Source organism: Branchiostoma floridae, chromosome 12 (genome assembly GCF_000003815.2).
Source record: "Branchiostoma floridae strain S238N-H82 chromosome 12, Bfl_VNyyK, whole genome shotgun sequence".
Classification (NCBI taxonomy): Eukaryota; Metazoa; Chordata; class Leptocardii; order Amphioxiformes; family Branchiostomatidae; genus Branchiostoma; species Branchiostoma floridae.
This window is the reverse complement of record NC_049990.1, coordinates 21903297-21927475: the sequence shown is the minus strand read 5'-3', so window position 1 is coordinate 21927475 and position 24179 is coordinate 21903297. Positions and strand designations below refer to the sequence as shown.

The 24179-nt window shown below is 39.9% G+C and overlaps 3 protein-coding genes across 4 annotated transcripts in view; 1 reads left to right on the top strand and 2 right to left on the bottom strand.

Moving 5' to 3' along the window:
* Positions 1 to 13406, bottom strand: part of LOC118427190 (tyrosine-protein kinase RYK-like) — a 50502-nt gene extending 37096 nt beyond the window's left edge. Inside the window, exon 1 of the mRNA XM_035836826.1 lies at positions 13199 to 13406. Coding sequence (XP_035692719.1) covers positions 13199 to 13313 — 115 coding nt within the window. The 5' untranslated portion in view covers positions 13314 to 13406. The remainder of the gene's footprint in view (positions 1 to 13198) is intronic.
* Positions 13407 to 13848: 442 nt separating this feature from the next.
* Positions 13849 to 17389, top strand: LOC118427602 (spliceosome-associated protein CWC15 homolog). Of its 2 annotated transcripts, none has more exons than XM_035837466.1 (7): positions 13849 to 14011; positions 14134 to 14314; positions 14749 to 14855; positions 15119 to 15201; positions 15509 to 15610; positions 15796 to 15899; positions 16560 to 17389. In XM_035837466.1, exons 2-7 carry the CDS (start codon positions 14184 to 14186, stop codon positions 16681 to 16683), a joined length of 651 nt encoding a protein of 216 aa, XP_035693359.1. In that variant the 5' UTR covers positions 13849 to 14011; positions 14134 to 14183; the 3' UTR covers positions 16684 to 17389. The 2 variants fall into 2 exon arrangements, with proteins under 2 accessions (XP_035693359.1, XP_035693358.1); XM_035837465.1 differs by having other exon boundaries at positions 13855 to 14007.
* LOC118427188 overlaps positions 16983 to 24179 on the bottom strand; it is a 20114-nt gene continuing 12917 nt past the window's right edge. Inside the window, exons 14-23 of the mRNA XM_035836825.1 lie at positions 23849 to 24016; positions 22377 to 23572; positions 22203 to 22279; positions 21881 to 22037; positions 21415 to 21575; positions 20846 to 20949; positions 19968 to 20666; positions 19585 to 19830; positions 19404 to 19454; positions 16983 to 18166 (exon numbers count right to left, since the gene is read on the bottom strand). Coding sequence (XP_035692718.1) covers positions 17925 to 18166; positions 19404 to 19454; positions 19585 to 19830; positions 19968 to 20666; positions 20846 to 20949; positions 21415 to 21575; positions 21881 to 22037; positions 22203 to 22279; positions 22377 to 23572; positions 23849 to 24016 — 3101 coding nt within the window. The 3' untranslated portion in view covers positions 16983 to 17924. The remainder of the gene's footprint in view (positions 18167 to 19403; positions 19455 to 19584; positions 19831 to 19967; positions 20667 to 20845; positions 20950 to 21414; positions 21576 to 21880; positions 22038 to 22202; positions 22280 to 22376; positions 23573 to 23848; positions 24017 to 24179) is intronic.

Below are 24179 nucleotides of genomic sequence, written 5' to 3'. Positions count from 1 at the left end.
AGGACATTGCTTGGAGTTGTGTTACATTGGTTCCTGCTATGTACCCTACCCTGCACACACATACACAGATTTGTGGACAGTAAAACAACCATGTAGGCAGTGTCTAAAATGCTGCAGATAAATGCAGACATGCAGCTATTCATATATGTGCAAGACTGCCAAGAGGCATTGTAGGAATATTCTGTCACAGAAGCTAAGATTAGTTATTATATTTATTAATAGCTACAACCCTTTAAACAAAACTAACAAGTGCACTTGACACAATACTGTCAAGCATAGCTACAATTTATGTTACATTGAATTGTAATAAACTCATCTAAAATCAACTGTTTATCAATCCGTGAACTTCTTTTACGAAAAAAGAATAGATCCTAAGAAACAGTCCTATCTTTTCGTGTTGTATACCCAATGTGAAGCTTCCAAGAATACTACATGTCATCCTGTATCTTCAACCAGAAAGTCTCAGAAGACACAGGCCAGGTAGTAGAGACCCTTCAATTCAAACCAGATTGCTTGGCCATCCTTGGGGATCAAACATCTTGAAGAAAACAGAAGGAACATTGTTCTGTATCACTGTGGAATACAAACATGGTGTGCCATCCCTGAAACATGGATGATTGTGGTGACACAGATCTAAATCAAACTAATGCTATTAATCAGTTCAAGTTCTCTGAGCTTATCTTCTGGTGACACTGAAGTAGCCTGAGTGTCATCCTCCCATATCTGCTAGCTAGGATGACACTTAGGCTAAAAATGAAGAGTTTGCAGTATCTTTCAGTTGTCAGTTGAAACAATGGTAAGAACACAAAAGAATATAGAACATACAAATGTATGTTTACAGTGAAATAACATTGCTTTGACTTTTGAGAGGTTGCTGCTTAAACCATGATATTGAAAACACTGTAGCATAAAAGCTCCATAGGCACAATCATATTTACCCAATCATCACTTCTTATCCTACAAGTTAAAAAAAGGTGGAATATTACACTAGTTCCACAATACTGTATACCGGTAAAACACTTTTTAATTTGATACAAAATATCAACTCCAATCTCCTTCCTATTTTTCATGGAAGATACATTCAAATGTCTAAAAGGTTTCTGACATGCTATCACCTATACTAGTATTACTACAGTAGGGAAGACATTTCTCTTACAATAATACACAAAAATATAGGACAAGTCTGGATATCCCTGGTTATTTGTTATGATATCATGAGTGCTGATGGCTGGGTACCTCCCTCTTGTCTAGCTTATCTCCCAGTCCAGGGAGACAAAACATGTGGCAGCTAAACCCAAGAATCACACAGGGGAAAACTCAGGCATCCACTATCTGTCCTGAAAGGGTTTCTAGGTTTTTTTATGCACAGTTTTAAGTCAGTAACTGCACCGTGAATTCATTTATTTTTGCAGGGATTTTATTTCAATTCTAATAGGATTAGAAAGGAGGTTTTAGTAGTGTTTGGCATAGTTGAAGCAATTCTGATATATGCGATGTGTCATGAATTTGCAATGGAGAGTTAACCATGAAAACTGTGACCACAGAGGAGATTTCTAGTAATACTCCTACCCCCTAAGAAAAACAATCAAACCAACAAGTTTATCAGGTGAAAACATGGTCATCTGGTAGTAATGTTGTGAGTGGTGAAAGTATAAATGTGTGGAATTGTAGGCCAATACTTATCAAATCCAACCACATGGCAATCATGTTGTATTGAGGTCAACTGAAACCTAACTGTGGCAAAGTCTGGGTAATAATCCTTCTAAAATCTGTCCTCCTTCAAATTTGTCCTGGCTGTCTGTGCCTCTACTCCATCTGATAGCTATTAGAACCTACACAAGTTACATCCAGCCAGACATCTCTAAAAGATCTCTAACCAAGGCTAAAGACTGTCGAGATCAATTAAGTTTCACTGTCGCTGACCTCGCTGGACCTTCCAAAGTGACCAATCACCTTCAGGGGTCAGGTCCTGAACTCGTGCTGTGCGGTCTGCACCCTCCACTTCTGAACTTCAAAAGGGGTCAAGACTACAGTCATTGAAAGTTCCAAACACCATCAATTCGTGCATTTAACTACCAGTGATAGGACCACCAAGTAGGGTTGACCATCAAAGTGGAAGCCACAACCTCTATGGTAAAAGCTTGCTTGGACTATTCCATACAATCTTCTGAAAAGGTGAAAACTTAGTTTGATATTATACTATATTTAGATATATAATGATAATGAAATTCCATTATGGTAATCATACTGAAAAACTATCAAATTTTAGTTATCAAGGAGGTGATGACATGAATATATTTTTCATAAATGACAACCATGAAAAATGGCATTGCCATTTTCCTTTGCTTTTATTTCAATGATCAAATTTCCTGAACACCCCCTCCAGGAATTTTTGCAATGGAATATTCTTTATCTACCACATAGAAAAACAAAACATGCAAGATAGAACTATCGTAAACTAGTAAAATACTACGTCACAATGTAAGTGTACAAACTGGTGTCTTGAATTTGAATAAAGATTTCAAACATTTTTAGAAAACATGCAAAGTAGTGTAACAGCGGGGGTTGTGCGTTTCAGTAGTACAATGAATTGTAACAAAAAACACAACTGAATTCTGCAATAGACCATAAGATAAGCCTTGTAACTGTTGCTATTGTGCCCACAAGTAATCTAACACACAATGAAACTGCACCAGCATATTTGAGACTGTGTCTAAATATTGCTACAATGTAACCTATACCACCCGCACAAACAATCCCAGTATACTGTGTCTGGGTAACATTGTGGACACCCAGGCATGTAATGGTGTGGCATGTCCTATGCTGACCCAGGATATCCAATATTAGTGACCCGTTGGTTTCAAATTGCAAATTGACTACTAATTGAGCCCTGTTTGGAAACATGGGTGGACGTTGGTGCTTCTGAAGTTGTATTTGTTGTTCCTTAGCTTTCCGTTTGTTGATATGGAACTACCATGTTGTCAAAGCTACTACATGTACCTATCCCAAGCTGGAACATGGATTAGCTTTCAACCAACCAAACGTTTCCTGAGAAAAAACAGATTCTCAAATGTTTAGAAGAGTAAAAGAGTAACAGAGCAGGGAAAAAAAATCCTTTTGCATCTACTTAAATTGCTACACACGTGCATGATACTGAATAAATATGGCAATGTCGTTTGAAATGTCTAGTCTGTGTACACTGCACATAGACAAGTTACTTGAATATCCCATGATAGAGATTTCAGTTTCAGCAAACATTGTCCAAGCCAAAATGACAATGAACACTCATGAAAAACATTATATATCCTTCACAGCTTTTAATACTGGAAAAGGAAATATCTGCACTATCCTTGACACACAAATGATACAAAAGGGATTTGTTACTGTCTATCTAGAAATTCTTCCCAAAGTTGGCCCGACTCCCAGAAACATATTCACAAGCCAGTGCCTTACAGTTATACACACAGAAAGCCCCTCTGTATATTTACCTGTACAGTAACAGTATACACATGAGCAATAGCAGTCTTTGTGACTGTGTAGTCAGAAGCATGACTGTCCATACAGGGTATAGTTGAGGGAAGTGTGGTATGGTACATACTTGTGGATTGGGTGACAACCTGGCATGACTTGGGCACGCTCCTGGATAAGCCAAGCAGAACAGGGCATCTACAAGGCCAATGTCAAGTCAGCTAGACACTACAGATTAGGACAGATTTCCAGGATATCACTTCGGACTTTGCAAGGCAGATCATTCCAATACTGGGAAATTTCTGGGCATTTCATTGGACTAAATCTATGCAATGTAGTATACTCATACATCACAATTAACCCTGGAATACTAAAATACATACAGAATATTTCTATGAGATAACCCTTAAATAGTTTCAAGATAAATGTTCAGTAGTGTATTCTTCAACAGCTCTAATAATAGCATTATGAAGCTTCCAAGATAGCCATACATCACATTTGTTCCTGTCAATAACTAATATGTCATGTCAAAGAAAATTGGAGAATCCATTTACTGTCTACTGCCAACTTTGACCACGCCATGGTTACAACTTTCAGTTCCCTTATGCCTTGAATCATACTATTACCTACGAGACACATTATGCATAATTCATATTTCCTGGCCGTACACCAATATATCCATCTGCATACTTAGAGGTTAGAAGTATCCAACAAGCATGCAGAAACATTAATTAAACCTTTGGGATTTGATCTTGAATGCCAGTCTTGTCACTGGCAATGTATTTTGGCATACTAAAAGGGGAATCTGATTTTGTTAAAAGTGAAACTAGGCCAGATTTCTACATACACCACCACTGCTGCTGCCTGGGAAAATTGCAGGGAAAACTTGAGAGCAAGCTTCACATCTTGTCAAGGCCCCAACACTTACAGTAACTGGAGCGAATCAAGGCTTACAATTTAATCTAATTAACTTCAAGCACCCAATTACAACATTAAGAGTCTTTGGTACTTTAAAAGATGTTCTCTTAATGACAGCTGACTAAAAATATCATACAATTTCAGACAGAATAGGACAAACCTATTGAAAAATGGAGCGATGAATATAACCAAAAATGTCTTCTCTCTTACACTAACAGTTTTTTCTTTGCTGTTTCTTTCATTTTGTAGCTTAAAAAAAGATTGCTACTTCTGTTGACTGAAGAGAAAGAACCCTGCCCCACTTACTCGAAGTGGACTCGAGAAGTCAAGGAGCGAATCCGTCGACAAGAAACACCTTCACAACAGCTTAGAACAAAACAAAAGACTAGGAACGGTCTGCCACTTTCAGCAGACAGGTTGCATAGCCCTTCAGCTACAAGCACGTGTTCTGTTTGCTTTTTTCTTACGCCTTTGAATACTTCTATGGTGGTGGAAAATAGCATGCTATCTTTAGCATTGAATGGCTATATGTACAAGGCCAAAAAGTCAAGACCTTGAGAAAGAAAGACAACATTGCATTTTTTTTCGTACCACCTTTGACTGACAGAAATGTGCTTGAATATTTTGGAAATGGCGGGAAATAGATTTTGGTATTTTGACAATTCTACTGTCGGCTACTCTTTGTATCTTTCCACTCTCTTCGACAATCAAAATCCCCCTCAAAGATCAGACAAATTAAGCGTCTAGTGTTTTGTATCAAACAGGATCTCTTCTACATCAAAGTTACAGATGATATAGTGAGGTATGTAACAACTTGTTAAATTATACAGATCAGCTGATGTGATTTTTTTTGGAAAATAAAAAAAAATCTTATTCAGGAATCTGAGCCTCTAAACTCTATAAATTCATTGAAAAATACACTATATTTGTCCAGATTTACAAAGTAAAGAAAGCATGCATCCATTATGTTCAGTGTCAGGTTTCGAATTGGTAAAACCGACATGCTCAGAGAGGGATGTTAGATGTACATTCCTTTTTCGTACCCACTCACGAATGTGTAAACTGTTACCCAGCTAGAGAACATACATTGTATATGCCATGGAAACACAGTGTATTTTGTGTGGTTGTCTGGACCAAACAGACCCCTGATCCTCCTAGGTGATTTACTGGTCAGGATGTTTAGATGGGGAATTCTTGCATGTCCTAAAATCCACTGGATAGAAATATGAACCCAGTGTAATAGCCAAGCAAACAGTCAGTGTGTAAATCTTGCTAGTGTGGCCCAGCTTAGCATGTGTACATTAAATTGACACCCCACCATGAATTTGGCGAAGTCAAAATGTTAGTTTGGAAATGTCGTAGGGATGTAAAATTTCTGCATTACTGGTAAGACACTGGCAAGTGGGAACTGGCAAGTGGGAACTGGCAAGTGGGAACTGGCAAGTTTATTGCGGACTCCCCAACTCGGGCCCAAGATCATTCAGTAAATTGAGTAATAGCCTATGCTAAGATCCTATCAAAAACAATTGAATGGAAAGTCAGAAAAGTAAAATACAGATGATACTGTTTAAAATGAAATCTTTACCGTTATCAGGCTGCATATATGATGGACACATGTCCCTTGTTTTCAAAACATATTTTCGATTGCATCTTTGTTTACAGATGGCATTTCTTCATGCTAGATAAACAAATATACAAAATATGCCCCAATTTGTTACAACTTACACAACAAATTGTTCAATAGTCCTGTTGTCAGTCTGAATTGCCGTATACCAGGGTTCCAAGAAACCAGCCAGGCTGGCCATGACAAACTCTATTGCAGGACAACTATGTTTGCAAGGCATGACTACAAGATAACCATATATGTATCAGTGGCACGGAAAACCATCAACCAAAATAGCACACAGATCTAGATAAAAACTTTATCATGACTATAAAAAGAGACAATATCCCAATGAAATCAAGTATGCCACCAGAAGAAAAAAATAGTAATAACAGAAATACACAATTATTCTCCTTGTATTTCAAGTACATATTTTTCTTACTGCCAAAAAAATACTAAAAGGCAAAAATTAAACAATATTCTTTCTGTCCTGAATTGTGGATTTCTTCCATCTACCAGGTGTGCAGTCATTGTAGAATATGTACATTTTGGTATGTTGCGGTACCTTCCATACCGTCTGTGTTAGAGTATTTAAGGAATAACTGAAGAAATTGCACCCCTAATATGATTATACCCAGGGTAATGTTTCCACAAAAAAGCTATTCCTCATCCTTTATCATTTATGTGCTGAGCTAAAACAAGAAGGCTCTCACATAACCTCCTTGGCCAAAGGAATGATCCTACAAGGAAAATACATTTAGGCAAAACTTGAACAGTTAAAGAGTCAGGTTTCTTGTGTATACCTGTTCTCACCTGCTTAAGATGTCAGCTGATCCAGGTGTGGGCAACACAAGGTGAAGAGGGCCTTCTTACCTGGCATACCTTTGTGGGCTTGTATTTCACTTTTAGTTTTCAGTGACAGGTGGATAAAGTTTATAACTTTGTGTGGGGTAGTACATGGCAAACAACTTGAGAACAAAATACCAGTAACACAAATCCAATTAATGTTGAATGAAAAAAATTGAAATTTTTAAGGTTCAGAGTTAAAATTTCTAATTTCCTTCACTACTTCTTTTTTTCCTTCTTTCCACAGTTGTTTTTAAAAGATAAATTTTTCGAAATTGAACTGTGCTTACCAAGCTCCTCAATATAAGTGACAAGCCAGCTGTCAGTGTATGTAATACAAATGCCCAATTGTCAAACCACATGTACAGGGTCAAAAGTGCACTTCTGAATATACATTTTTGACCATGGCACTGAAGTTAAGAAGTGTCCTTCACAATGTTCAACAATTGTATGGCTACACCAAGATTTCATTAATCAAGCAACTGTCAGTTGAATCAGTGATCTGGCAGAATTCTTCATGCAACAAGGTTACAAAAATTTGCTTCGAAGTACCAATTCACGACAAAGTGGCTATCATTTCCTTCACAGCTTGTGCATCTCTTCATCTTTTCCTACATACATTACTGTCAAACTCTTGCAGCTGAACTAACTGGATCCGATATATGGTGGTGAGCTGTCATCATTTCTAGGGGCAGTGTGTGCTCCAGTCCAGGAATGCTTACACTGGAATCCCTGCGTCTTTACACAAGGCAATGTGTCCACAGTATACCGACTTCTGTTGTTAGTGTAAGGCGACCATTGACGTCTTCTGGAGTGTTGGTTGACGGGATGAAGTCAAACATCGCAAACGTGTTTCTGAGAGGGGTGCGTAATTAAAATACCATCCCTCAATATTTTGTTATCAAATACTCTGGTACTAGACGCTGTGATAGTGATGTTAGGGCTAAAATGGCTTTGTTTTTCTCAATATTTTCTACATTCGTCGCCAAAGCAAGACAGAATTTATGACACATTTCCGTAATTTGACATACACATCTCCACTGTGTTGCTATCCTGTTTTCTTACAATTTGCATACTAAATCGAAAATAAAGTACAGAATCCTCCGTAACAAAAACATTACATGTAAACAACATAACAAAAAAGATAAATTAATGCTTTTTCTTTCTCACATTGCATTTGAAATTAGCAACAAACATACAGCACAGATTTACTGAGAAGCGAGAAATCTGGGAAATACAACACTTCAACAGCCAAAACCTATCATTATTCATCTCGTTAATATTGTCAGAAAACTCCATAAATAGTCAATTAATCCTTTTGTCCACTAATTAGGCATTAATTATCACATGTATGACAAAAACACCCCCTGCAGATTAAACAACTCTTTCCTAATTTTACCCAAAGTAAACTGCTCATAGTTACACTGATAGTGAAACAATATTTGGAGAAAAATCCTGAAAAAGGGGAAAGGTTTGAAAATTAAAATAAGCAAGTTGTTCTAACCAAACCTCCAGCAAGCCACCATCTACACGCTAACAACACTGTGATTTTATGAGCAAATCAGCACTATGTACTGCATAAACAAAACCAGTAATAACAACACAAAGGCCAGATATGAGATAATCATGAAAACCATTTTCCTACAGTATTTCTAAGTGTGATAGCAGGTCATGGATGTGTGGTACAGTTCAAGAGCACAAGCTGTCAGAATCATTAGCACCAAAGATACTTAACTCCTGCCCATATAAGCAACAGAAACAGACACCAAAGCTCCTACAACCAATTGTTTATTGACCTACCCAAAGTCGAGACAGAACAAACAACCATTTGAACAGGGCCAGAACAAAAGCATCAGACTTACTGTTGAGAGAGCCCCTAGGAATGTTAATGAGACCACCCCAGAAAATCTGTTTCAAGGATTAGCTCCAAAATTTCTGTTATTCTAAAAGGTTCTTCAATAGCCCGGCAAACTTTCGCCTGGATGAGCAAGCCTACTGGAGAGTTCCTGCCCATTTGCAAATTGGATCTGTTGCCATGGCAACAACTATTCCACTATGCCCTCATTTTTGTAACAAAGAAGGGGGAGAAAATCTGGTCTTAACTCCGGCATTGTTCAACATAAACTTCCCTTTGAAAGGGGATTAATAGTTGTGTGTGTTTTTGCATAATCCGGGCGGGTCACAGTTTTTAAGTTTTGCCAGAGGGGGTCACAATTTTGATGTGGAACCAAGCAGGCGAAAACACTCCAGGGCGGGGGCGAACAATGGCGAGCGTGGCTCCCAAAATTACATGTTTGCTGAGAAACTGATTGAAGGGGTGGTTTTATCGGTTTGTTCCGTTTAGTCAGTATGAATGCAGGCAAGCCCATTTTGCCCTTTGTCAATTAGGTGGAACGTGACGGCATCACCCTTGGATGGTTCATCCAAAGTGATAGAAAAGGACATGACAAAACATCACCTAAAGGCATATAGACAAAGTACAGAAGTACCAAAGATACAGCATTTATATATAAAGCCAAACTATATACATCTTAGCATACAACATCAGACAGATTTCAAGCTGAGAGCGAGAGGTATAAAAATACATTTTGGCACAGTTCCTACAAAAATTCTATCTATCATTTTGCCTGCAAGTTTGTATCAGGTCAAGGCCAGGAAATGGGCAGGAACATGCAAATAAAGATCATCATCAGTTATTATACTTGGCCAAACACTTTGGTTTGATTCAAGTATCTGACAGAAGCTAATATTGCCAAACCAAATCACGAAACTGTTACAGTACATCCAGACCAACAACGCTACAGTTGGTAAGTATGTAAAAAAGCCACCCTCAAAGGCAAAGTATTCAGCCTTCTTGGCTAATTTCACTTGGCAGCTCAGTTCTCAGTGGTGGTTTGGCTTAGTTCATGTACAGGTGTTAGCACAGATCCTCGCATATTTACAGAATAACCATCCAAGTAGGTGGCGAGTTTACACAGGTTTTTAACATTAGCAAAGGCAGAGAAGACTACAAAGACACCTAATGTAGCCACAATATGTACTTCAAAGTTGGTAAGAGGGACACCCTGGCATATGGATGTCTTCATCATGTCGTGGGGCCTCGACCTTATATGGCGTGTTTACGCTGCGGAAATTTAGCCAAGGAAAACAGATATTTCTCCTAAGGAAAGCGGTGGTTTGTTTGTGGGGAGCGGAGACCGTGATGTCAGAGGGGCAGGCTTTGATCCGGTCGGGTATTTGTATTGCCAAATGGTGCGAGGGAAAATAAGTAACACCAGGATTTCATGATCCCCTGAACCTGAACTCTATGTCTAACAACATTGGGTTCAAAATGCCAGTTTGAATTGGTGAAAGAAAACAATGAAGACAGCATGTACTTTTATTCAGAGTAACAACTTTACCAGCACAACACTTTCATGTAGTCTAATTCACAAAGTAAGCACAAAGCGTAAAATTTGGTTTGATGCCCTGATTCACCTGTTGAATCACAATGCTTTTTCCAAGATGATAGTAATTCTAAAGTAATCTACTACATTGAGAACCAAAATTTAAGATCATGACTGCTCTTTTAAGACATCTTTTGGGGAAGGATTTGAACCCTAAAATTTTGTCTGGAGCAAATTGCTGAAATGAGTGAGACCTTAACGTAAACAAGCTGGTGTTTGGCCAACAGTAGCCATTAGGGATTTGGAGTTTGATAAGGTTTATACAAAGGAATTTGTAAAGCACCATGCATCAAGTAAACCCAACACACCTGACATATACAACTAGTGATCTACTTGCAAACTGTCCACTTCACAAGAGACACATGTAGAAAAATCCATGCCTTAGTGAACACTGAAATGTCAAATTGAATGTGAATTTTTCCCTTATTTTACCGGTATTAAATTCAATAGGAGTTCAGGTGAAATGTTTGCAAACGGCTATGGCATCAGTCTACTGTATGTAGAGTATGACCAGTACATTTATCCTGGTGGCTTTTTTTCTGATATTGTATCCAACAGTGGTAAGTGAATCCCATCACCCAAGGCCACAAACTAGATACACCTGCGTAACATTAGAGGATGTGCCATGCTTAATCTGAATAGCACTGAAGCTGACCCATGAAATCAGCAAATGTACAAAGACCGAAAGAGGTCATTCATGGCCACACCAGTTCACATTCCACATTAGACCTTTCTCCCAAGCACAACTAATTTTGTACATATCAACGTGATCAAAATCATAAACCATACATGTTCTTTTAATAAAACATGATGTGTCCTATTCAAAAGCAATAAATTCTACACTACGTAACAAGACTACAACTAAGAGTATAAGGTAAGAAGACAGCACAAAATATAGCAACTGACTACCAGTACAATGACCAAGTGGATAGAGTGTTTGCCCTGCATATAGTAGGTTGAGTTCGATTCCCAGCCAAGTCATACCAAAGACATTAAAAATGGTACATGCTGCTTTCTCTGCTCGGCACTCAGCATTCGGGTAAGAGTAAGCTCAGTAAGGTAGATGAACCCACATCACTGCCAGTGAACTAGCCCCCTGCTGTAGTGATTGCACAAAGTTGTGTGGCCCAGGGCTACTGAAACCGAGATGGATGCCGCCCTACGCACCATCTAGTGCGGGAAGGACTCAAACAACTTTGATCCAAACTTTGGCCAAAGCCATTAGCTATTCCTGGCATTGATTCTCTACCCAGTCTTTCTACACTATGAATCCTTGTCCTCTTCTAATTTGTCAGAAACAGAGGTAAAACTGTAGACTACTGCTGTGTACTGTAGAGATCCCATCTGGAGCATGTTTGAAAAGCTGCCAGCTTGTGATCAGCCACACTGGGCCCTGTTGGGATTTTATCCCAGCATGACCGCTAAGCTACAAAACCAACTATGCATTTCAAAGAGGAAAACATTAGAACAGACTGTACTAAAGTTGCTACAATACTGCGTGACACAAGCACATAACTCTGTGACACTTTGGAACGTCCTGAAACAAAGATTTGTGATTTCCTGTGAAACTGTAGCTGCGAGGGAGAATAGTACTGGGTACTGGCTAGAACAGACCATGACTGGTCGTAGCCAGCACCATGCCTGGCTCCTGTTGTGCACTGTTGGACACAGGTTACCCTGCATCTGACCCAAGCTACAGTAGCAAATTTTCTGGAACCAGAAATCCTCCTGAAAACCAGATGCTTGAAGGATGTAGAGGACCAAAAAGGAAGCAGTCTGTTTTCTGGAAACCATCAAAAAGTTGGGAGCAACACACACAGGAACTGCATACATATGCTTCATGTTTAGTCATGTTTCCTCTATGGTGGCTATACTTCCTCCATACCTGACACAAGAATCAAACCTAACACTAACATTGCTGGCAGCACGGCATCCTAAAACTTGTTTGGGTGGTTATATGAGTTTCCTTCATGTCAATCCCTCCTAATATACTTTACCACAGTATAAAAAGGAATATGCTTGTTTTGGTATCCAAGCCCATCTATCTGATATCCAAGACGCTCAGATTCAGAATAACTCAAAATGCGAGATAATTCGCAGCATGTTATTTCTGGAATAAAACCAACAAGACCCAGTGCAGAAAAAGTGCCAGATGCACGTGTATGTTCAGTCTAGTGTGTGCCAAAAGCATGCCATTGATCCCTGGCTATCGCCACATGTATGGGAGAATGTATGGGCAACTGTTCTTATCAATATTATTATGCCCTGATACTTCAATACATCTTTAATGATCTTATCAATTGAATATAATAACGACCAATTCAATACTCAAAACAATACAAATATGCCTTTTAACGGTACAACGTTGTAACACAAATTCATATCTAGGTACCCATGGCATCAAGGCACATTTCATCAACATAAAAATTGAAAATCATGACATGTTAAATGGAGAGGGCTCAAACCTAAACATACTGTTCTTCGTGTTTTCTATTTCTATTCAGAAATATTTCTCAATAACTGTTACGTAACTCGAGGAAGAACTGTTTAAAGCTATAAACCTAAGAATATTTTGTTTCTAACGTTCTGTTGTGCTACGAAAGCGACATTTTTGCGAGGAAAACTCCCGAGCAGGGTCAGGGCAAATAATTTTCCACCACACGAAATTGCGTGAATACTTCGCCCTGTCTTTTACACGGTTCGCCGCAATATGCGTTCCTCTAACATCGCAAATTCTAAAGGTGACGAGAAAAATGTGATCGGAGCGAGACCTTGGTCCCATACCATTTCAAAATACCGACACTAAACCAGGTCGGATCATATACACATGATTCCGACAACAACTAAAATGGCCGAGGAAACACTGCCCAGTGAAGGCACATTCCATTTTTCCTCGGAGCACAGCGATTCTACTCACCGAGAAGCTTCTTCACCTCGTCCCCGCTGAGGTACAGGTTCACACTTCCTCTGGCCAGCGGGCACAACATCCCTAGCAGCGCCAGGATCCGTAGAAAGGCTCCGTTCATGGCCATTTCGGATGGGAAACAGTGCAGAGACGGACGACTCTGCTCTGTAAACCTCACAACAACCTCTGACCCGACAGACTCGCGGCAACCTCATCAATATGCAAATTACCAGCGGTTTCTAGACCCCCCTTTGCGAAATGGCACACTTTCTGCAATTATTGCATTATTACGTTCTAGAAAAACGTATAGGCTTCATTTATTCCTCATAATTGGATGATATAAAAGCGTAAATGATGTGTCTTTCTGATTCAATGTTCACCGAAAACTATCAGCCCAGCATTTGCTGCACAGGCAAATATGAATTTACGACAATGCGTGTGGTTTGCGTCACAACTAGTCTATTGAAGAATGGGAGATCGACGAATTTTATGAAATATACATTTGAGCGACTACTGTGTAATAACACATATTATTATATCAGTAAATGCTTTTGAATTTGCTTTTACATTGATATTATTACATCAGATTAGACATTATGATCTAGTGATCAGTTTTGAAGTGAGTATAGGCACCCCTAATGACCAGTTTGGAATCGGCCATTTCCGTAGTACAGACATATACATCATGGCGGCTTTGTGAGGACTCAAATTTTGGGACAAAACGTCGAAGTTAGACCACCTTTTTCGTGCCCAAACTTCTTCCAACCGGACCAGAGAGGATAGTTGTGTGTCGTTGAAGGAGTCTAGAAGCTGGGGATACCGTAAGTATGTTGTAACGTTTGTATACATAGCTACAGGACAACGTTTTGTAGCCTTTACAAAACACAAATTTTGGGTAAAGTTCTGAGTTCATCTTCTTTTTTTCCCTTCCAAAATTCGTCCAAAAGGTCTTTTAGTTTTGAGCTGACGGCTGGAAACCGGCGATTAGTCCAGAAAGATGACAACAGCTGCCCGTCCAACATGGGACCCGGCGAGAGGCGGGACAGGGAAGGGGGAGGGCGACCTGAGTAAGCTGTCCAAACAGTACTCCAGCAGAGATCTACCAGCACATACCAAACTCAAATACAGGTAAGTTCAACTACATGTTGGACTATGTACATTTCTCATATATATATATACAATGGCTCGCCCTATACTGCTTTGGCCTGCTGCCATCAGATCCTTCACATTCATAAGTTGTGGAGGCCACAGTTATGATTAATATGAAGAAAGATGCAAATAGGGAAATGTCCTGAGTATGCATGATTTTTTTCCAAATCACATGAAAGCCTTTAGAAACACTATTAAAGCTCAAGTTTGACTCCAGCCCATAAAGCAGTAAGTGGTCAAAGTACAGTCTCTAAAATCCTATCTTCAAGGTATGGTCCTTAAATTGCTAACTATCAAGTTACCCAACCATTTTTAGTGAAACTCGTTATTATCAAATCCTAGTACAACAGGGCTCTCAAAATAAGTATTGATGGATCTAACTTGCAGTTTCTCCCTTGTGCTGTTGTGTACAGGCAGCCCGGTCAGGACACCTCCGAGGAGGTGCGCAGCCGTGACTTCCGCCGTGAGCTCGAGGAGCGTGAACGCCAGGCACGCGTGGAGAAGAGGGGAGATCGCAGAGGTTTGAAGTTTTGTACATTGTACTTGTACATTATATTCATCATATTGGACGTAACCAACTTAAGTCAAGAATGTACCTTTCAGCACTCCTTGCAATCTAAAAGACAGAGAACGGAAATAACATTTGCTGTTCGTACACTGTTCTACAACCACCCTTTGATACCTAACTTCCTAAGGCTGAAATATGTTGATTTTTTTATAACATAGGAACTCTTTGAACGTTTTTATTACTTGACATTTAATCATATGGTTGTGCCCATGTAGAACCATCTGGGTCATCAAAGCGACCCCGTCTGGACCAGATCCCTGCAGCAAACTTGGATGCAGATGACCCTGTAGATGATGATGTAAGTAACAAACATACACTATACATCATCACAGTCATTTGAAAAGACTCATGTTGAAATTTATCAGTCTTTTGTGTCAAAAGTTTCTTGCAATTCCTTACATGTAAAAATGGTATTAATTACCCATTTCAAATTAAATGGAATATGCCATAACATAGGAAATCTTGTTTACAATATGTTACCATTGAAGCTCATATGTGTTAGTACTGTAGTCAAAGTACAATGCTCAACAGATCCTTGTATACCTTTGTGTTGGAAGAAAGGTTAGCATTGTACTACAATATGTTACATTTGTGCTTACCTGCAGGATGAAGATGATGATGATGACAGCGATGATGATGACACAGCAGAACTGCTGGCAGAGCTGACAAAGATCAAGAGGGAACGAGCACAGGAAGAAGCCAAGAAGGTACGCAAAAGCAAAAAGTATAAGAACATGTTGTGCTTAGTTGTAGAATTCTTTTAAGTTTGAAGAATTGCTGATACTAGTCTCTTCTACATTGTGTTGTCCACAGCAATATCGTCTGTAAGGTGTTAGTTGTGTTTTAAATGCGGTCCTCTGATCTTTTATTTCTTTATTTTCAATAATGACAGGAACAAGAGAAGAAGGTTCAGGATGAGAAGATCCGTACAGAGAACATCCTCCATGGCAACCCCCTCATGAACCAGGCTGCTGCCAACTTCAAGGTTAGCCGGAGGTAAGAGCTTCATAACTTTTCTCTCAATTTTTCTTCATTTCCTTCTTCTAACTGTTAAAGAGACCCCAAGGATGTCCCTATAGCTCAACTGGTAGCAGCCTCATAGTTGAGCTCCTGGGTCCGATTAGTTGGTAGCTGGGAGACCCTGAATCTTATCCTGGGAAGGGCATCTCAATTGGAGCTGCATCATCTTTCAAAAGGGATGTAAAATGGGGCCTTGTGTTTGAAGAGGTGCTGTCTTACTTTATCAGGCATGGCACAACAGATTAGCCAAAGAGCTTTACACAATGTGATAGGGGATGTCCCTGTGGCTCAACTGGTAGCAGCCTCACAGTTGAGCTCCAGGTTCCTGAAAGTTTTTAACTTGGAGACTCTGATTCAAGTCCTGTGGTAAGGACATCTTGGTTGGGGCTGCATCTTCTATCAGAAGACACGTAAAATGCTTGCTGTCAAGGAGGTGCCTCGCTCAAGGAGGTGCCTCGCCCAAGGAGGTGCCTCGAGTACTTTTAAGGGGAAGGACAAGCATTCCCTCCTTGTAGAATATACCGTTACTGAAACAGCAAGAAAACCTGCTGCCCCATGTGCCGCTAGGCTTTACAAGGAACCTCAAATTGCTACATATTCTGAGGTTTTGACTGTTATTTTCTCTATTCCTCACAGATGGGACGATGACGTCGTGTTTAAGAACTGCGCCCGTGGGACAGAAGATGGGAGTGGAGGTTTCATCAATGACACCCTCAGATCAGACTTCCACAAAAGGTTCATGAACAAATATGTAAAGTAGACATCCCAACCTCTGGTGTACAGACTTGTTACCCAATTTTGTTACCAAAACTTAGCATACTTGTAAATCATACCAATACCTTCCACAAAGTACTGTAAAATATTTGGATCCTTTCTGTTGTTGTGAGGACCACTCTTAAAAGGTATTTAAGTGTCAAACCTTCAAGCTTTAAGAAAAGGATGATAAATTTCAATTTTTCTTCAACATCTAATCTGACATTCAAATACTAATATTCTGAGCAAATTTAGAGGCAGAATAGAAAAACAATACAAAAATTCATTCTTTGTATCTATGTAATGCATTTTTAACAACAAACTTTATTTTCAGTCATTTCATCAACAGATACTCATATATACACTGTATATGCCCAGTACTCAGAACAGTTATGCGATTAGTGTATATGTAAGTGTCATGCAACGGCCCTTGGATCTTTGGTATTTGGTCCTTCTCTAGACTTGTTTCTGTATGTGCATTTATTATTTGTCAATCTAAATTCAAAGTAGACTTAGCTGACACTTTGTAGTGGGGATATTGGAGAACTATTTATAGACATGAAGAAATCATTGTAGATGTGTGACAGGTATACTTAACTGGACTTTAAAGTGTCTTCACTAACATTTGTATATGTACTAAAGCTTATTGAGGGACATTGGAAAGGAAAGGTTTTATGCTTTTGGATTAAACTGAGTGGAACATTTAGTTTTAACAAATGACTCATCAGTGATGTAATTATCTTCATGATTAAAGTCATCAGAAATACATTGTACTGTAATTGTATGTTACCCCAGATTATGGATACATAGCTCTTATTTGGTTATCGGATTCCATTGCACATACTTTTGATTTGTACTTCAAAAACATATGAATTAAACATGGTAGGTAAAAGTATAGCCTGGATACCAGACCCCAGTCCAGTCTCAAAAATACCCACACGATAGATACTTTTGACATCAGGCAGGGGTCTGGTATCCAGGCCCACATAACATGAAACAATAGATCTAGTACTATTTCTAGTGACACAGAACTAAGAGTAAAATGCCTTGATGAAGGTTAGACAACTAGGATAAGATTCGTAAGGCAACAGTTACTCAATTACCTGGATACAATTTGGAAACGGCCAGACGTTTCAGAAGGCACTGTCTTATGTCAGTTACTCAACCATTGACCTTCTACATGCTTACATGTACAGTCATGTATGTGTATTTGCATGGTCATTGTCTCACTGGACAGGTGGCGTCCATCTAACACATTTCATCTGCTAAAGCGGTCAGGTCTGCTTCCCTCAGAGCCTGTTGTAGAACCTGGATGGTGGCGGCGCCCCCCTCCCTCAGCCGCCATGTTTCCAGCACATCCATACAGCATTCCTTGATCTCACGGTGATGTCTGGTCTCGATGCCGTCAATCTGAGCAGGTTTCAGACCAAGTTTCCTGGCTAGGTCCTTCCACTTAGGACCAATGTCCTCGGCAATGTTGTAGAAAACAGCTGAGGAATACAAATATTCGAAAGGAGGAGAGTAGATGGTTTGGTGTACAAATGACAAAACTAACAAAAAAGAAGTGCTATTCCTAAAACTAAAAGATTTTGATAACATGGATTGTAATGAAGACAAGTGTAACTAGAGTTCGGCGACCTCATACCTCCATGAAAATTTAGAATTCGTAAATTTCATGCAATTGACTAACACATTAACATAATTTATGCATGGTATTGTTCATAATTGACTAACGTACACATGTCACAATTATAAAATTCCCAATATTAATCATAAAGCGGTTTTGCAATTTTACATAAATTATGCAAATAAGTTCTTCATTGCCATATTTGGTATCAGCTTATATTCCACCTATCATAATTAACATGTGTTACATTTATTGAAGTCCAGTTATTGAAAACAATGGAATTATACAATTTCCTCATTAATCATGCAAATTAAGTCCTCATTTGCATAACATGTATATCATTATGAACATCTTTGCCTAAGGTACCCGCATGCCTAATATGATGCCAATCCATCAATCCTTTCTGCAGTTATCCTCTTTAGAATGTCTTGACAAAAACGCCCCTGCAGTTCCGAAATTAAATGTTAGGGGGCTAAAACCTGCCCCACTTTGTCATGACACTGCAAGCTATCTACCAGCCAAATGTCAAGACCATATTACATCCAGGACAAGAGATACATTGAAAAAACTGCCATGATATAATATCCTCATTAATTATGCAAATGTACTCCTATTTTGCATAATTACTATTTAATCTTGTACAACATTGTCTAAGGTACCTACATACCAAAAATCATGAAAATCCGTTGCTCCCTTCTTGAGTTATCCTCGTCAGAAGTTTTTGACAAAAATGCCCCTGCTATCCCCAAACTAGACGCTAGGGGGCCCAAAGTTACGTAATTTTTTCCTGAGCACAAGAGCTATCTAATACTTAAAAATCTTGACCATAGCATGTTCAGAACACCGAGATAGCAAAACCCGAAGTTGGGCTGCAGTACCAAGGTCACACACCAGGGGGCCCAAAATTGACCTTGACCTTCGTCTTCCCAACCCCTACCTACATACCAAATATCATTGTAGTCCATCAAGAGGTTCTCAAGTTATGATGACCACAAATATGCGGACACACAGACACACACACAAACACACACAGACACACTCAAAACTATACCTCCATTTTTTCATGGAGGTAATGACGAGTTGCCAATGGGAAAGCTTACCTTGCAGTTTCTGTTTCTGGTTAACTGCCTCTGCCTTTTCTTCAGCTGTACCTAAAGTAAAGACAAAGAAAAATTAATAAAATGAGATGAAATTTGTTCCTTTAACTGGTCATCAAGTTTTGTCACATGGTAACACAATGATATGCTACATTTAGAAAATATTAAGCTTTAATGTATTCACCTTCAATTTCCTCTGCTATGGCCTTGAGAGAAGCATGCACGAGTGCATGCGCGAGAACTTGTACTGAGACATTTGCCCCTTCCTTCTGCCAGACCCCTAAGACATCCATGCAGCTTTCTTTAAGATTTCCCCAACGTTTGCTTTCCACGTCTTGGATCTGAGCTTCTGTCAGTCCAAGTCTGCGGGCCAGGTCCGGCCATCTGTATCCCGTCTCCTCAGCAATGGTAGTGAAGACAGCCTGCATATCTTTGAAGAACATTCAAAATGAGTTAAAGTTACATCTTGCTACCCTTGTACTGTACATCTTTTGAGCTACTTAAAATCAAGTCAAGATTTCACTCTGCATGAATAACAAGTGAAAAAGACATATAGGCAGTTCTTACCAATGGCATTCCCATTGTTGCTGTATATTTCTCCATCATTGCCCTCTTGTGTTTCTCCATGGCACTGCACTGAGGAAGTAAGCCCTTCTAACAATGCCCTGGTCCTTGGAATGGCGTCCCGTACGTCAACGTTACCAGACACTTTCTCATACATGTCTAGTGCTCTTGTCAACACGTCCTTGGCTTCATCATGCTTACCCTGTCCTTTCAGTGCCATTCCGAGGAATTCCAATGCTTCAGCCGTCCAGACGTGAGTTCCCCATCTTCCCTCGTACCAGTTGGCTGCTATTCGGAGGTTCTCTTCTGCCTCTTTGTACTGTTTTGTGTGTATGAACACCTTACCGAGGTTCAAGTTACTCAGTACAGACTGTTCAGAGTCCACATAATTCACTTCCTTCTGCATCTGTGCAGCTTCTTGTAGGAGCTGCAATGCTTTGCTGTATTCCTTCCTATACATGAACTGTGCGGCAACGTTATTCAAGGACTCCACCTTGGTCTGAGCAGGTTTTTTGAACCAGCGGCGTTTCATGTAGAGAGCCTTTTGGTGTAGTTCTAAGGCCTTCTCTTTTTCTCCCAACTTGTCGTAGGTGATAGCGAGGTTGTTTAGAGATGGTCCTATGAGTGGGTGATCTTCTCCACACATTTCAATCCTCATCTCCAAACACCTTGTATAGTATTCTCTGGCCTCCATGTGGTTTCCTGGAAAGGCAAAAGATATTGTATTTTGTTACTGAAAGATCAGAAGGGGTTTTTTTGCATGAAGATGACTGTTAGTTCCAGAAGGTTTGTTTTTTAAGGCTATATTTTGCAAAAGATAATTGCCAGACAGTAAATGGTGCCTTTAGAGACACTTATAAATCATCAAAAGTTTTACTCACCAACAAAGCTGTGAACGATTCCCAGGGTGGCCAATGTTATCGCCTTCCCCAAGTGCGGCCCAGGCTTGACACGTTCCCACATCTCTAGTGACTTCTCAAGAGAGCTGGAACAGGGAACAAGAATGGCATGAACAGTTTTAACACTTGCCATGCAGTCACCACAACTGTAACTTCAGATGTATTTACTATTCATATCCAAAATTATATCTATAGAATTGTTCTTTATCATACCAAAGATTTCTGAGTTATGATTCTATCACACCGTTAATGCTGGAGCTAAGGAAGTGATGAACAGGATAAAGTAGAGAGATATGAACAAAGACTAATTGCAGCTGCTGGGTGTTTAGACCACTGTAGCAGCAGAACACAGTGGACTTCAATCAATGCTGGCCCATTATTGTCTTTAACATTTAGCAGACTAAAGTAGCCATTAGGCACCACAATCTGTATTGTTTATGGAGTTAGGTAGCAGAGAAAAGGTTAAAAATTGTATGTTATTTGGTAACATCACCTGAAATGGACAAAATTCTTTGCTGTAAGTACCGTATACTGCATATTGTTACATGTACCTGATGGCATCCTTATGTTGTCCCCTTGTGTTGTAGATTCCTCCAATGTTGGAGTACAGTCTTGCCAAGATGGTGCTATCCCCTTCCTGCTCAATCAGTTGTTTTGCCTGCATGTATTTCTCATAGGCCTCTTCGTTCCTACCTTGGTAGTTTGCTAAGGCCTGAGGACAAGTCAGTATGTTGTTCATTTCCAAAAAGTGCTGAATATTGTTCATGGGTGGTAAATATGTAATACCTGACATCATGAGACAATATGTACTACTGGTATAGTATAGAGTTGGCCTGATCCGGGCAAGCCGCCCGTGATGATGATGATGATGATCAGTTCAGTTCAGTTCAGGTCATCCTCATACGAGGTGCCATTTGAGGTGCCTGATGATGATAGTATAGACTTATCTCTTATGCTGATGGTTACATACTAGTACTAGGGTATGGATCAGCAAATGATGAACCTATGTGTACTTACAAACCCAATGATAGTCAGAATCCTTGCCCGTTCCTTCATTGTTCCACAGACCATAGCAGAGTTGAGGCAGGCTGTGTAGAAGGGTACTGTCTGGTTGGGATCCCGCATGTACTGCATCAGGACTTTCTCCCCCTCGAAGGCAGCGTCTATGAACACCCTGTTGAGAAAGAAACATTCAAAAGATGTTCAGAAGAGAACATTCAAAAGTGTACATGTTATTGGAATAAACACACCTCACTCACTCAAACACACCAGTGCCATGTATTAAGTCATTTTGAATGCAACGAGAATGGGGCAAGAATATAGTATAGTACAGGCTTACCTGTAGGCATTGTCATCTGAACAGTTGATGGCTTCCAGCATCATCTTCTCAATGTTTCTGTAATCTGCCGTGAATGCCTATAAATGTATGAGAATGACAATACTTTCATTCATTTAGTTTTGATGCTATGAACAAAGCAAGTCAAAATCAAATACAAAGCATGTTTCCTCTTACCCATACGCCTCCTGATGCATCCCTCGTCATCGCTGCACCAATTTTTTTCAGAGCATCGGCAAAGAAGACGCAGTATCTTCGGCGGGTCAGGCCAAGATCTAAATGGCTGCTGAGTGACATCTGCACAATATTTCGCAGGAGCGGGTTCATGTCCCATCTCTCTTGTGAGTTGTCAGAATTGAACTCCACGAGTGACCTCTGCCTCAGAGGCAGCAGTGTGTGTGCCTTCACTACAGCTGTGCTGTCCTTCCCCGTAACTGCTGCGGCCGCTGCCGTACTGAAGGAACCTGGGATGAAGTTCAACTCGGCATAGTGTTTCTTCAGTACCTCGGTCAGTCTGTTGACTGCACTGCCCAAAACGTGGCCTACTCGCTCGCTCTTACTATAGCTCTCATCACTGAGTGGGCTCTCCAACACATCCTTTCTGACAAGCTCGACCAGTTCTTCTGGGGTATATCCTGGCTCCTCCCCATTGGGCTTAAGTTGATTTCCAGCTATAGTTAGAGCAAGAGGAAGACCACCACAAAGGTCCACGATATCGGAAAAGTGGTCTGTAGGAACATTCGGGGCCAACGTCATCAGCAGGTTTCTCGCCTCATCACTATCAAGTTGCCTCAGCTGGATGTCGAAAAATATGCGTTGCTCTTTTGCTAGGCGAAACTTTCTGCTTGAGGTTACCAAGAAGAAGATCTTATAATTAGAAGCTTTTATGATGTCACAGACCACGTCCAATAACTGTGATCGTAGGTCGTCATCTTCCAAAATAGCATCCATGTTGTCGCAGATGAAGAGGTGAAACCCTTTGTGCTGTTGTTCTTTTTCGAGCCGCTTTACTTTTTCAAGAGTGATGACCAAGGATTCTGGGGTTGATATGGGTCCAGTAAAATCTCTGCCCAAGAGTGCTGCAAACACTGTATCGATTATCAAATTGGTGCTCTTGACGTTCCTGACATCAAGGTGGTGGGTCTTGAGACTGACGTTTCTTTGTTGACATTGCATACAGATCTGGAGTGCAGCTTCCTTGGCTAGGCGACTTTTACCCATCCCTGGCAGACCAGATATCAGACCGATCCTGCAGCCATCTTTGAACTCGCGCTCGATGATGTTCAGTTCTCCCTGTCTTCCGTGGAATGGGTTATCTTTGAAATCCTTGATTTCTTCGCTGTCACTTGCTGTCTTGAAGTATTGCACATCTGCTAAAAATAAACCAATAGTTGTATACCTGTATTGATACATATTTTTCCTGACTAAAAAGGCACACATCAGTAATTTGTCTGTCAGACCTCTAGGAATTAAACTAGTTTTCCAGAATAGCAGACATTTAGATGGATAAAATTATATAATTTCACATTGCCACAATCAACACACTATATATATTTACACTATTGTTTAGTCATAATATTTCTAGATTACAGAGCCCATGCCAACACATCTCATTCCTTTTAACTCAACAACGAATTAACCACAATGACCTGTTTTGTCTTGAGCTTCATTTGTTGTGGAGGTGCTTTCAAGACCACTGTCTGAAGTGACTGCATCAGGAATGGGGGAACAAGGTTTGAGGTGTTTTCCTGGAGGAGTGATGTCATCCATGTCTGTCGCACACCTTTTCCTTGTCTCTGATGGAAACTCACCTGTTGCTGAGAAAGCAAAGGTGTCCCAAACCATGGTCAGATACGTATATAAATATGCTTGTTTGTTTTTTAGCATGAAAGTTCATCTGTGTTGGTAAATGACATTGTGGAAAAGACTTAAACTTTACGTAACCAACACCAAGTTAAATTGTGACTTACGCCAAATTTC

What these genes read in the sequence shown, in the direction of transcription:
- LOC118427602 (XM_035837466.1), top strand. Translation starts at nt 14,184, where the DNA reads ATGACAACAGCTGCCCGTCCAACATGGGACCCGGCGAGAGGCGGGACA. An exon ending in ATGACCCTGTAGATGATGAT is followed by an intron (nt 15,202 to 15,508) that starts GTAAGTAACAAA and finishes GCTTACCTGCAG; the next exon opens with GATGAAGATGATGATGATGA. An exon ending in CACAGGAAGAAGCCAAGAAG is followed by an intron (nt 15,611 to 15,795) that starts GTACGCAAAAGC and finishes CAATAATGACAG; the next exon opens with GAACAAGAGAAGAAGGTTCA.